General features: G+C 31.9%; 1 protein-coding gene across 12 annotated transcripts in view; it reads right to left on the bottom strand.

Annotated features, from left to right (window-relative positions):
• Positions 1 to 2858: 2858 nt before the first annotated feature.
• LOC132757189 (dynein axonemal heavy chain 1-like) overlaps positions 2859 to 14922 on the bottom strand; it is a 102443-nt gene continuing 90379 nt past the window's right edge. For all 12 annotated transcript variants that reach the window (XM_060748412.1, XM_060748434.1, XM_060748441.1 and 9 more), the window contains 4 exons: positions 14292 to 14387; positions 9435 to 9545; positions 5490 to 5724; positions 2859 to 3388 (listed from right to left, as the gene is read on the bottom strand). In XM_060748412.1, the coding sequence (XP_060604395.1) occupies positions 3267 to 3388; positions 5490 to 5724; positions 9435 to 9545; positions 14292 to 14387 (564 nt within the window). In that variant the 3' untranslated portion in view covers positions 2859 to 3266. The remainder of the gene's footprint in view (positions 3389 to 5489; positions 5725 to 9434; positions 9546 to 14291; positions 14388 to 14922) is intronic.

The raw sequence follows: 14922 nt of genomic DNA, 5'->3' as shown, positions 1-14922 counted from the left end.
TCAATCCAAAGCTTTCAGGTTTGCGAAATATGGATGTTTCTAAAAGTGTCCAACACGATTCCAGCGGTTAGGCTAACTTTTATCTAATGGACATGATTCACCGTTGTACATGCAAAATAACTCAACTATAGGCCTTGAAATTTCAGAGTAGTAATTTTTATTAAAGGTCTTACCAAATGTTAAAACATGCCATATCATTATGACCCTTTACAAAGCCCATGGATAAAACTGACCGGTTAAAATGTGCTCTGAAGCAAAATAAGTCTATTTCCCCTCTTTCAGAGAACATAACTCAATACATAATGGTAGCAGATTGTTTTAAAGGAACAAACACTGCAATTACTAAAGATCTACTAATGATACAAGTTCTCGGCAACTTTGTATAGTTGGAAATACGCTATCTGATATAGAAATAATAGAAAGAAAAATATGCTCATTTTGGTCATATAAGGGGCTGTAACTCTTTAATGCAGATTCGGGTCTGGTTACTTCAAAAAATGAACCACGATCTACTTATGATATACAAGCTTAGTTAAAATCAAACAAAAACTAAAGAGAAAGGCAAGAAATTGTGGACAATGGATAGTCCTCAGTCAGCCATGGATCCTAAAATGTGGACAATGGATAGACCTCCGTCATGGATCCTAAAACGGGGACAATGGACAGACTTCAGTAAGTCATGGATCCTAAAATGGGGACAATAGATAGACCTCAGTAAGTCATGGAACCTAAAATGTGGACTATGCACTTACTTCAGTCAGCCATGAATCCTAAAATGTTGACAATTGATACCCCTCTGTCAGCCATGGATCCTAAAATATGAACAATGGCTGGACGTCAGACCTCGGTCATGGATCCCAAAATGTGGACAATACACTTACTTCAGTCAGCCATGAATCCTAAAATGTTGACAATGGATACCACTCTGTCAGCCATGGATCCTAAAATATGAACAATGGCTGGACGCCAGACCTCAGTCATGGAACCTAAAATGTGGACAATGCACTTACTTCAGTCAGCCATGAATCCTAAAATGTTGACAATGGATACCCCTCTGTCAGCCATGGATCCTAAAATATGAACAATCGCTGGACGCCAGACCTCAGTCATGGATCCTAAAATGTGGACAATGCACTTACTTCAGTCAGCCATGAATCCTAAAATTTTGACAATGGATAGAACTCTGTCAGCCATAGATCCTAAAATATGAACAACGGCCAGACGTCAGTCAGTCATGGATCCTAAAAAGTGGATGATTGACAGAACTCTGTCAGCCATGGATCTTAAAATGTGGACGATGGACAGAACTCTGTCAGTCATGGATCCAAAAATCACACATGAGAACTACATGTTCATGAAAGCTAAAAGCAGCTCCAAATACTGATTCCTGAAAGGCAACTTAATATCTTACTACTCCTAATTTTTCTTAACAAAAGTAAATGAACTACATGTATTAAATTCTCAATAAAATTACATAAAACCCGTATTTGATCTTTCATTTTTATTTTTTCTCTTGCTTCAAATAATTTAAACATATCTATATCGCAGTTTTAACAATTTTATATCTTTTTGAAAAAATTATGTATATAACCAGCAGCTTTCAAAAAATATTAAGCAGTGTTTAATAAATATATCAACATAATGTACATGTTGTATGGAAATGAATGTAAAATTAATATGTTTTGCTATAAGTATTTAAACTATATCACAGTCTTATTTTTCAATGGATGGAATTCTTAAATCTTGTTAAACAAAATCTAAATATTTTGTATAAATTCAGTTAAAATAACAAATATATCATCATTGATGATTATGGTTTTAATTCTATGTATCTAGTTAAAATTACAAATATATCTCACTGATGATCAAGGTATTAATTTTATTTCCCGAGCTCCCATGCAACTTCGCTTTAAAGTTGTTAAAATCATAATATTCATGTTACAAATACGGGGTATTCTCTTTAAATCAAGGAAATTTCATGCATAAATGGTTTTAACTTCTCAACTAATATTCTATTCAATTTAATTTATAATTTCATTGATCAAGCTTCATCCTCCCAAATATTTTTCCTTACTCAATTTATAGTTAATATTTGGTAACTTGTTGTTCATCAAAACATAATAACAAGGCAAAATACATATCATAGAATGTAAAATTTCAGCAGTTTTGTACCATTAAAAAGAAATCATGCACTATTCACATGTGTTTACATGTTACTTCAACAATAAAACAAAAAACATCAGGAAAACAACAACGTCAATGCAATATGTTACCATACAATATGTATGTGTTTGGACAGATTTTTTAAGTCAGTGTATACATATACATGTACATATATATCACAACAAAATAATAAGCTTCCTTTCTTGGCTGTTTAGACATAACACTAAAATGTTCAGAGCTCATTCACTGCTTCAGAAGCTCATTTTATAAAATTTAAATAATTTGTTTTTTATTTAAATATATAGTAATAAAGCTTATATAAGTATTCTTCTTCTGACCCAGAAAAAAACTTCTTATGAGTTTATACCTTTTATGGAATTTTAGAACAAATTTTCAATTAACAAAAGAACCAACTATTTACAGGAATAATGGACAGAAACTTTACATGAAAAAAAGAACAATAAAATTGACATGCAAAATATAATAATGTAAATACCAGACTTCTATAATCCATATTCATCAAAGCTATGTCCATTTTCTTAATATATATACTATAACATTCAATTTAAACAACAAATAAACTCCAATAATACATCAGATAAACAATAAGATAATTTAAAAAAAAATCAAAACCTGTTGTCTTCATTCGATCAATACTCTATTAAACTATTGAATTAATTGAAGGTAAACAAATTTGCATGGAGTACATATGGTAAAAAATTCACCTGACTGTCCTTACTGAATGAATCACGGAACTATACAATATTTAGATATACGTAAAAACGTACATATAAATTATGCCATTTTTTCAATTTCAAAAGTAACAAATCCTGTGGATGATGTCCATGGTTAATTCCGTCACATATTGTTCTTTTTTATTTCACAAAGTCACATGGTTCTATGGGGGAAAAAAATTCACATGGTTTCAAGAAAAAGACCCAATACATTTCTGTTCTTGGAAATGGCCGCAATAAATATTTCTGGTTAAAGGTGGACTAAGGCACGGATGTGTTATTCACTTGTAGTTCACATATATAGAAATGTCACAAAAATATATGTATCACTTTGAAAATTGAAAAGCCGGGGACCAAATGTATAATGTTCTAATAGTTGAGAGCAGTAAGCAGGGCAACAGCTCTCTTGATCCAATGCTTCTGAAGCTTGTCTGTTGGTAATTCCACGGAGAAGACGAAGTTGGTAGAATGTCCAGTTGTTGATAAAGTACCTTAAATTTAAGATGAAATGAAAATTCAGTTAAAAAATGGCATTTCTACACCTGTGTATAAGGTTTCAAAATTTCAAGTTAACTCTCAGACTCCATGCTGCAAAGGATTCTACCAATGCATCCGGTGCAGACCAAAATCAGCCAGTACATCAATGTTGTCTGCACTGTTTACTAATGAGCCAGTATCATTATACTGTACATGTATTTTGAAATTTTCCCTTAAAAAAGATGAATTTTTTATGTTTTTTTCCTGATTGAAAGATGACACTTTGTCTAATTAAGATATTTAGGGGAATAAGGATTAATAAGCAAAATTACCATGAACAAGGCTTATGGCCATTTAAACACATTTACTATTATAGCAATGTTAATTAAGTTGATATAACATCAATATGTAAGAAATCAATACAAAAGTTCTTGGCCTGTATCATATTTCAACAAAACAAAATGTACTTTGTCTCCATAAATTTGCTTTTAACTTAAGTCAAGGGTGTGCTGTGCCAAAAAATCTTAATAAAAATTTAACATATATTAAATCTTTATTTATACATTATAAAATCAATGTTTCCATGTTTACACTTTCTATGAAGGAAAGATTTATTAGTTTCTGAGGCATGATGTGTCTTTAAATATTTGGTAAAAATGATCTATGACTGAAATAAAATGGCATGTGTCTTTAAGTACCGTATTCGGTATAAATTTTCTATAACTGAAATTAAATCACCCCCTACACTTTTCTTAATGGCAATGTATTATGTTTGTATTCTTTTAATATAAAAGAAATTTGGTGAAAAATAAAGAGTTGACAGTAGGGCCAGTTCATCCCGACCTTAAACTGACAAATTTTCTGCTAAAAATATGCCATTTTACGACCAGTTTCGTACTTATTGATGGAGGCTATTTATAATTTATATATATAAACCACTATCTGACCTATTGTTTTGCTAAAGGAATGTTGACAGTACTACGACAATATAGTTTAATGATCGTAAACAAAAGATTGTATCATTATTTTGACATGCACATTCCTTCGGGCAACTTGTTCCGATGTACATAATTGAAATACAATAGACAATGGTAGAAAAATAAAACATTATGCAATATTGATAATAAATCATATATATCTTTTTTAGATTTTACAAAATACTTATACTTTTATTACAGCAAAATATTTTATATACCTTATCATAATAATTATTTTATGGTCTTGAAATAATCTAAATTGCATTATTATGTAAATATTTGATATAAAAATTTGTCAATAACTTTAAGTATTTTGTAAGATTTTGCTTTTGATATTACAAAATGTTTCGTTTTTATCTTAACTTTTTTGTATGATCCCTTCACAAGGTTTCTAGTTTTTAACATTGAAATTTACTTTGGTTGCAAACTTGAAAATATATTCAGTATTTTTGTTTTTACTTATCCTGTCGTAATTAAAAAAAAAATACATGGAATCATATTGAGAATGCAAAAAAGTTGATCTTAGGGATTTGGAATATAAATTGATCATGAAAATTGGTATTGGTATTGAAAAGGATCATAAGAATTGGTATATTATAAAGTTGATCAAAAGGATTGGAATATAAGATGATCATAAAGATTTGGTTTATAAGTTGGTCATAAGGATAAGTAAATAAGTTATTTGTGAGGATTTTGTAAAGAAGTTTCTAAAAAAGAATGGTCTATAGGTTGATCACAAGGATAAGTATACAAATTGATCAAAAGGATTGGTATATAAGTTGTTTATAAGGATTGGTACATAAATTGTTCAAAAGGATTGGTATATAAGTTGAACATAATGGCCGCCATTTTAATTGATCATAAGGATTGGTACACAAGTTGTTCATAAAGATAGGTATATGTGTTGATCATAAGGATTTCCAGAGAAGTAAATCATCTATTCATGGGCATTGAATTTAGCTGGCAATCCTTCTTAAAGCATTGTACAAATTGATATCTTTATAACAAATGCTGTTGTTTTTTTATTTATAAATATCTTATTTATCTGATTTTTACTCAACTTTTATCCTTTAGATGAATTCATTTGTTGTCTATGCGAAATATAAAATGAGAAAGAGGAATATAAACAACAACCAACCAGCTCTAGTAAGAGTCTTGTAGCATGGGCAATCATAGATTCCAGATTCTGGTATTTTCCGGTTTGCCTCTGGTTTGAGCCAGAGTATAGGTAAGTCTGTGTACAGCTCCTTGGGTCTGGACTCAGTTAGTTGATGATGGATATAGTCCCAGCGTGCACCCTCTACAAATAGACCATTGATGTAACAGCCATCAGCTGGTGGTTCCTTAAGCTCTTCCACCTTTTCTCTCATCACCTGAAATAGTTAGAGATAAATCTTTGAAAGTGAATTGTGGGTTAGGAGGAAAGTGGACCATTCAATTTTATATCCATGACAATGGGCAAATTTTCAGTGCTGCTTTACTAAAATATATCACACAATAGACACCATTGACCTGCTGGAACTAAGTGATTACCATTCACCACCAGTATAGATGTTGGTCAGTCTGCATTTTTGACCAGGCTGTTGGCAGTTCTCAAAAGGAATAAAATCTGACAATGAATCTAAGCTTTAATCACCCAAGCATGAATTGCACACTTTAATAACCTCTTAATTACTGCTGCAGCATTGTAGTAACCCTTCATTTGCTAAATTTCTCTTCAGAAATTGCTCAATTTTGAATTGGAAACAGTTCATTCAAAGTTTGAAGGGATTTGAATACCAAAGTTCAAAAATTAATCTGCAGAAAGGACAGAGCCTGATCAGACTGCATGGATGTGCAGGCTGATCTGGCTCTATACTGATGGCAAAGACTAATCACTATGGTTCAAGCAGTAAGATAAAAGTTAACGCCAAACAAAAACACCAATCTATCAACATCGGCATTTACTTTCTGTACTAAACTTTATCTGAAAAATGGATTTTACATGATACAAAGATCATCATTAATACTTGTAAAAAAAATTTTGTTTTGTTTCAGGGCCATAATTATTTTCAACTAAAACCAAAGTGCTACATAATTATATTCTCCTTTTTCTTAAAACATAATAATGACATGGATCATTATATGAAATCAGAAGAAATTATACCTTAAGACCATACACACAAAAAAGAAAACAACACCTTGAGGAAAAACTCCATTAATGTTATGAAATGTCTGTGAATAAATGAACAATTCAATCATTGAGAGATGTATAGGAGTGAGAGCATAAAACAAGTATACTGTTTATCTTAAAACTGGGGAAAACTTCAGATAATATCATTATATGGACTATATATTATTGTGACAGAATATATAATGAAGTTACAGGCTGTCACCATAGATTAAATATATACATGCTGAATCTATAATTTATAGCAATATATACAAACTGTATTGATTCAATACTTTATTCTGAGGTATTTTTTTCTTCTGCTCATTTGAATCATTTATGAGTTTTGATCAATTTTAACATTACTTGATCAATTAACCTGCTAAATTTACATAATGGATATTTTTCCAATTTTGAATCTGGAATAGTCTATTTGAAGTTGAAGAAATTTCAATACCAACATATATACAGTGCTTGCATCGAAGTGCAGGTATGCCTTGCTCTATACTGGTGGCAAAGGCGTAACTTTCGGTTCTAGAAGGTTGAACGTTAATATTTCACTAGCTCAGACCAGTTCCCTTTAACTTAGTTTAAGATAACCTTTTTTTACCTGTTCCCTGCTAAAATGGTTGTACTGAAATTTCAATGCTTTCAGTCTGACATTTTAAGTTTTCATTATCTTATAACATGTATAACAAGATCTTTAAGGCATTAGCGGAAATGTTAACTGGGATCCCTCTCAATATCTGGACATTATTTTGTCACTAACATTTTAATACTTACTAGTATTTTGGCAGCATATTTAAGTATAATAGCAAATAAATTCCGTCGCTTTACTTTTTTCCAATTTTCAGGTCATTACTTTCATGGTTTACATTATAGCATTTACATTTGTTTAAAATTCTGTATATTTATACATTTATCGAATCATTTCCATCTGGACAAAGCCTACGCAAAAATCTTTAAAAGGATATCAAATGATATCAAACATTTTTATAGATGAACCGTCATTCTGCCATTTCATCAGAAAAGCTATAAAAAAAAAGACCGCAAATATCTAATGAACGTTTTATTTTCCGACGTATAAAAGGAAAAGGCTCCCATTTTTTATATCTGTATATTGGAACTTATATAGTGTATTGAATTTTTCCCCCCACATGTCACCTAAATGTCGATACACCTTCGGAATTAATATTTATAATCTTATGGTGACATCTGCCACTAATACGAAGTTTTCCGAAAAAAAAAAGTCCCGGAAAAAAGCAAATAAAGCATCTCTTTTCCTATGAATCTCATTATTTGATTTAATGCCGTACATTATTATATATAGTTTGCTGTATTGACATGTAATCAAGCCCTTTGAGTAATAAAGGTACAACAGCTGTTATTATATATACTGGTAATTATATGATAATAATTAGATAAAAGAATTATACAATTCACGAAATGATTTTGATAATTAATTACTATTTGATTATCATGATAAAAAAAGCCTTTTAGTTAAATGTCTTTCTTTCTTAACATCATCAGGGTCTGGTAAATAAACCCAACTCTTATCATATCCCAAAATTTTTTTTAAAATTTTTCCTCATTTCAATTATAAAAATTTCTAAAAGAGTGAGAAAAGCTAAACTGTTAACAATTTAATATCTATTCATGAAAAAAGATATGAGCCGCGTCATGACAAAACCAACATAATGGGTTTCCGACCAGCATGGATCCAGACCAGCCTGCCCATCTGTGCAGTCTGATCAGGATCCATGCTGTTCCCTTACAAACCCTATTACAAGTAGAGAAACTGATAGCAAACAGCATGGATCCTGATAAGACTACGCAGATGTGCAGGCTGGTCTGGATCCATGCTGGTCGCAACCCATTATGTTGGTTTTGTCATGACGCGGCTCATATATAAAATTGTTTTTATCATTCTAAAATCAGCTTCCAGTGCTGTTACCAGTCTTGGTGCCTCAAGTTATGGCTAAATTTTAAATAGGGCTACATATATTCAGTTTATATCTTTTAGGTGAATTTAAGTCTTTGAACATTGATGTAATATTTACTACAGAAATTTTAACTTTTCATTTTTTATTCCAAGCTTATATTTCTATAATAATTGAAAATCTGTAATACAAAATGTCAATTCATTTATGTCTTAATTTTCAAGACCCTATGGCCAACCTTAAATATGCATTTAATGATAAACAAGCTACATGCACCTATCAGCCGAGAGCCATTACATACAATATGTACACATGTTACTAAAGGTAAACATTACCTGTATAAATGGACGTAATACCATCTGTGACGAGTAATCTCTTCATATAAAAAAGGTCTTACATGACAGATTATTCAGATGATTAAAAAACATCAATAAATCTGAGCCCAGTTTCTTATCAGTTATACATTAACATTGATTGTACTCAACACCATATTTTGATCTTTATAAAATGCAAAACAAAACATGTCTAACTTTGGTTATAAAAACAAAACAGACCTTGTCTGGAATGTTTTTGACCATGGCTGTATAAAAAAAAACAACAGACCAATGATTGTTTTGAATTTTCTTAACCTTGGCTCTAAAAATAAAACAGACCTTGTCTAGAATGTTTTTTACCTTGGCTATAAAACACAAAACAGACTTTGTCCAGAATTTCTTTGACCTTGGCTATAAATACAATACCTTTTCTAGAATTTTGACCTTGGCTATAAATACAACCCAGACCTTATCTTGAATTTCTTCGACCTTGACTTTAAAAACAAAACAAACCATGTCAAGAATTTCTCTGATCTTTACTATGAAAACAAAACAAACCATGTCCAGAATTTCTTTGACCTTGGCTAAAACCATTACCCAATCTTGACAATAAATTTTAAATACAATCTCATTGATGGGTGGTTCCTTTTTTTTCATAATAATATTATAATTTCACTAACCTGGAAGCCAAATGTGATTGTATCAATAGAGATGACTTTTTGTCTGGCAAAGTTCTGCAGGGTACCAGTCAGGAAAGCTTGTGGGAAGAAGAATCCCGAGATCCAGTAAACCTGAAATATACACATGTCAGCCATCTTGTTATTTCTTCATTCTCTTCATTTAAATTAAAGAGTTCATCACTTCTGTATTTATTGCTCAACTTTAATTTGTATCTAAAAAACTCATTCCAAATAATAAATGTCAGTTGTTTTAAATGACTATAAAAGTTGAAAACATTTTTTTTCAGAAGATACTGCCACGCCTTAAAGGCACATTATGCCTTTGAAACAATGAACTATTTCCTATGTTTGAAACAATGAACTATTTCCTATGTAATGTTTAAATAATGGTTTTAGAGAATGTAAAATTCTTGTTACTGAAGAAAGAAGCAAACAAGATTGCATTTGAGAAAAATGCTATGCCACCGCATTAATACAACACTAAATAGTAGTGTAGGAACAGATTTTTTTTTGTTTATACAATTTTGAAGATTGTCATAATGCATAGATCCCTGACCTATCTTATTCTTATTATCAGATTATTGGTTAAATCTGTTGTTAACTCAATAAAAGATCAGAGTAGGAATATATCAATGCACTCGAGTCGAGTGAATTTGGTGGTGAAGGTCATATTTCACACAGCCTAAATTTCATGACTACATCAAAAGGACAACACAGTAAGACACTTTGTCAAAATCTAGGTCAGCTGAAATCAAAGTTCACTTTACATCTTAATCTGTGCACATGGTTCAAATTTCATAGCTGTACATCAAAGGACAAGAAAGTAGGTCACATCATCAAAATCTAGGTCACCTGATATCAAAGTTCAATTTTACAACTAAAACTGTGCACATGGTCAAAATTTCATTGCTGTACATCAAATGACAAGAAGGACCCAAGGGTTTAATTCAAAACAATCTTGATACAGGTCCACCAAACAACATTTCAAGTCAATTATCTAAGCTGTAGCTTTCTCCCATTCAGAAAACATTTGTTTTATTTTCTGTTTTTACTATGTGTACATAATGAGAATCACTGCCCCCCCCCCCCCCCCAGGGCCAATTTTGACACCAGGGGAAAAATTTGAACAACTTTGGTAGAGGGCCTATAGATGATATTATATAGCAAACATCAAAGCTCTATGCCATGTACCTTCAGACAAAAATATTTTTTATTTTTTTACTATATGTATCAATCAATGACCCCCTGGGCGGAACCAATTTTGACCCCAGGGCTATAATTTGAACAATCTTGGTAAAGGTTCACTTCGCAAAGTCTCATGCTATATATTTAACTTCTAGCCTTTGTCAATTCAGAGAAGAAGACTTTTCAATTCAGAGAAGAAGATTTTTCAAGTTTTTACTTTATACATATAAGGAAAAATATTGCCTCTGGGGCAGGGCAATTTTAACACTAGGGGCATAATTAAAACAACTTTAGTAGAGGACCCATAGATGATATTATATACCAAATATCAAAGCTCTAAGCCTTGTACCGTCAGAAAAGAGGATTTTTTATTTTTTTACTATATGTTCATAGTAACAATCAATGACCCCTGGGGTAGGGCCAATTTTAACCCCAGGGCTATAATTTGTACAATCTTGCTACATAATGTTTCATGCAAAATACATTTGTATCTTAACTCTAGTCTTTGTAAATTTAAAGAAGATGATTTTTTAAGTTTTTACTATATACATATAAGGAAAACCTATGACCCTGGGGCCAGACCAATTCTGAAATTATGGGCAAAATTTGAAAAACTTTGGTAGAGTTTTTATAGATGATATTATATACCAAATATTAAAGCTCTAAGCCTTGTACCTTCAGACAAGATTTTTTACTATATATATATATATATATATATATATATATTAAAACGTGATGAATGTTCCTTGTGCAGTGTTGAAATATATAAAAATATATAATGTTTAAGAAATAACAAACTCTATATGTACATATAGAGTTTGTTATTTCTTAAACATTATAATTTTATATATATATATATATATATATATATATATATATATATATATATATATATATATATATGTTGAAAATCAATGACCCCCGGGGCGGGGGCAATTTTGACCCCAGGGCTATAATTTGAACAATCTTGCTAGAAGATCACTTCACAATGTTTCATGAAAAATATCTAACCTCTAGCATTTGCCAATTGCTAGAAGATTTTTTTTTAAAGTTTTTACTATATACATATAGGGAAAACCAATGACCCCCGGGGCGGGGCCGATTTTGACCCAAGGGCTATAATTTGAACAATCTGGATAGAGGTCTACCAGACAATGCCTTATGCAAAATATCTAAGCTCTAGGCCTTTTGGTTCTTTACAAGAAGGTATTTTAAGTTTTAACTATATGTACATATAGTGAAATCAATGACCCCCGGGGCGGGGCCGATTTTGACCCCAGGGCTATAATTTTAACAATCTTGGTAGAGGTCTACCAGACAATGCCTTATGCAAAATATCTAAGCTCTAGGCCTTTTCAGTCTTTACAAGAAGGTATTTTAAGTTTTTACTATATGTACATATAGTGAAAATCAATGACCCCCGGGGCGGGACCGATTTTGACCCCAGGGCTATAATTTGAACAATCTTGGTAGAGGTCTACCACACAATGCCTTATGCAAAATATCTAAGCTCTAGGCCTTTTGGTTCTTTACAAGAAGGTATTTTAAGTTTTTACTATATGAACATATAGTGAAATCAATGACCCCCGGGGCAGGGCCGATTTTGACCCAAGGGCTGTAATTTTAACAATCTTGGAAGAGGTCTACCAGACAATGCCTTATGCAAAATATCTAAGCTCTAGGCCTTTTCAGTCTTTACAAGAAGGTATTTTAAGTTTTTACTATATGTACATATAGTGAAAATCAATGACCCACGGGGCGGGGCCGATTTTGACCCCAGGGCTATAATTTGAACAATCTTGGTAGAGGTCTACCAGACAATGCCTTATGCAAAATATCTAAGCTCTACGCCTTTTGGGTCTTTACAAGAAGATTTTTAAAATTTATTCTTATAATTCCTTTTGGTTGCCATGGCAACCAGATTTCTGCATGGAATGAAATTCTTTCAACAACTTTGGAAGGCCTTCACCCAAGGAACAGTTCTGCCAAGTTTGGTTGAAATTGGACAAGTGGTTTTTCACAAGAAGATTTTTTAAGTTCACTATATAATCTATATAACACACACACACACAAACAAACAAACAAACACACACACACACACACATACACACAGGTGAATCGCTATATGCCACCGCATCGCAGATGCTGCGGTGGCATAAAAATATGAAATAATTTGTCATAAAAGTAGCAAAATGTAAACAAGCGAAAAATATGAAATAATTTGTCAAAAAAGTAGCAAAATGTAAACAAAGTACTATTTTGACTTTTCATATAATATACTTATTATATACACTGTTGCCTCGTTAAATCACTCTTCCTTATAACGCTAATCTCAGTATAGTGCTCATAGACCTTGGCTCCCCAAAAAAAGAAAACTTCCAAAAAAAAAAAAAAATTTTTTTAAGTAGATCTAGATTTATAGCGTCAAGTACAATAAACAATTGTTATTAGGACATTTATGATCGCCAAAGGTGTGAAAAACATGCCCAGGTAAGCGTTTATCCGCTCTTTTGTTGTTTTACCTGTCCATCAGTCATGCATCAAATTGTTTCCAAAATCTCAAATTCATATCATAACTGTTACATTGGCATTCGGTGGTGAGTATAAATAAACTAAAATTCACACACATATCTTTGACATGTAAACCTCGCTGAATTAAATAACCCACAAGCCCAAAATCAATTTAAAATCCTGCACTGTAAATAGAGCGGCCATGACAGGTGGTAATTGGCGTTTGATTTACTAGGGGACACAACTAAAGCTGGACTGTAAATTACAGTGTCATTTACAGTCCAGCTTTAGTTGTGTCCCCTAGTTAATAAAACGTCATTACAGTAATGGCTACCTACATTCATGATTTATTATTTTCTTTCGAAAGTTTTTCCTTTCTTTTAAATATAATTAGTATTATTTGTGAATATAATATATGTTTACATCATTGAATGGTTTTAGAAAAAGATAATGTCGATATTCATTGAACAGTAAGTAAAAAAATCAGCGTTAAATATATATGCAGTGGGTGGGGTAATGCGGTAATTTCGCAATGAGCGTTCTAATGAGAGCCTCGTTAGAACGCTGTGTTGAGACATTGGACCCCAACATGAGCGTTTTAATGAGGCTGAAGTGTATTGTCTATAACTGTAACTTATTGCCAAAAAGCAACAGATGAAAAAGATGGTTCAGGTAATTGGCATAGTAACATTTTTGGATAATTAAAGTACACCAAAATTAAAAAGCTTTTAGAAATAAATATTAAAACATTTCTCAGGCATAATGGGCCTTTAAAATCTAAAAGAAAAGAAAAATTAAAACTTCTCTTCACATTACTCATTTCGCATCTACCTATACACACAGTTTTATGTCTTTGTTTCTAATTAGTCATTTGTACATCAAAGACATACACATGTTAAGTTTAAGTTACACTAACTCAGTAAAGGCCGTAATTATGGTGATGTTCCAGCTTATAATACTGGTGCAACAAGATGTGCCAGCCCCTCCTTGAAGTATTTCAGGCACAGACATGAATCAGAGCAAAACCACTGACCTTCTGCATATAAGCTTGCACAACAACTTCTTCTCATGAAAGAATTCCAGGGACAGATTTGAACCAACAATAATGATGGGCAACTAATACACTCAAACATAAAGAGATAAAAGACATTTAAAGCTTACAGTTGGTAGACCATCATTAATCCATGTCTGGATGAACTTGACTCTTGACACTAAATCCAACACCCATGATGCCAGAGGTTTCAATGATGGATATGCCTGCAAGTAAAATGATTTAACTACTTCAAAACATAATCACATAATATATACAAAAATGAATTGTTTGAATAAATTTTAACTCAAATTCTTTTTCTTTTTGTCATCTTCCAAAAAAAGTTTGTTAATTGTTAAATTTTGTAAGATTGTTAAGCATTTACTGAAAAACAGCACTTCTTCATTCATAAGCTATTTTAATTGCAAGTCTATGACGTACACTAAGACTTTACTATAGCAGATTTCTCAAGCTCAATATTTAACTATTTGACTTAAATGTCTTCCCATAGTAATGCTGATTTTCTTAAAAAGACTTGTTCAGCTACTCTTTTTGGAATCTCCATTATCATTGTTTGGGATATCAATATGAAAATTTGTAATTGGTCAGCCAGCACAGTATAGAGTCGGGTCAGACTGCACAATTTTGCAGGCTAGCCTGGCTGTATAGTGGTGGCACAGGCTAAATAACCCCTTTCTGTTCAAACAGGTAAAGGGTAAATCAACATCTGTGCAGTCTGACCAGGCTCTATACTGTTGGTTA

This window comes from Ruditapes philippinarum, unplaced genomic scaffold (genome assembly GCF_026571515.1).
Source record: "Ruditapes philippinarum isolate M1 unplaced genomic scaffold, ASM2657151v2 ctg2870_1_1_1_1, whole genome shotgun sequence".
NCBI classification, from domain to species: Eukaryota; Metazoa; Mollusca; class Bivalvia; order Venerida; family Veneridae; genus Ruditapes; species Ruditapes philippinarum.
The sequence above is the reverse complement of the archived record's forward strand: the minus strand, read 5'-3'. Positions and strand labels throughout refer to the sequence as shown.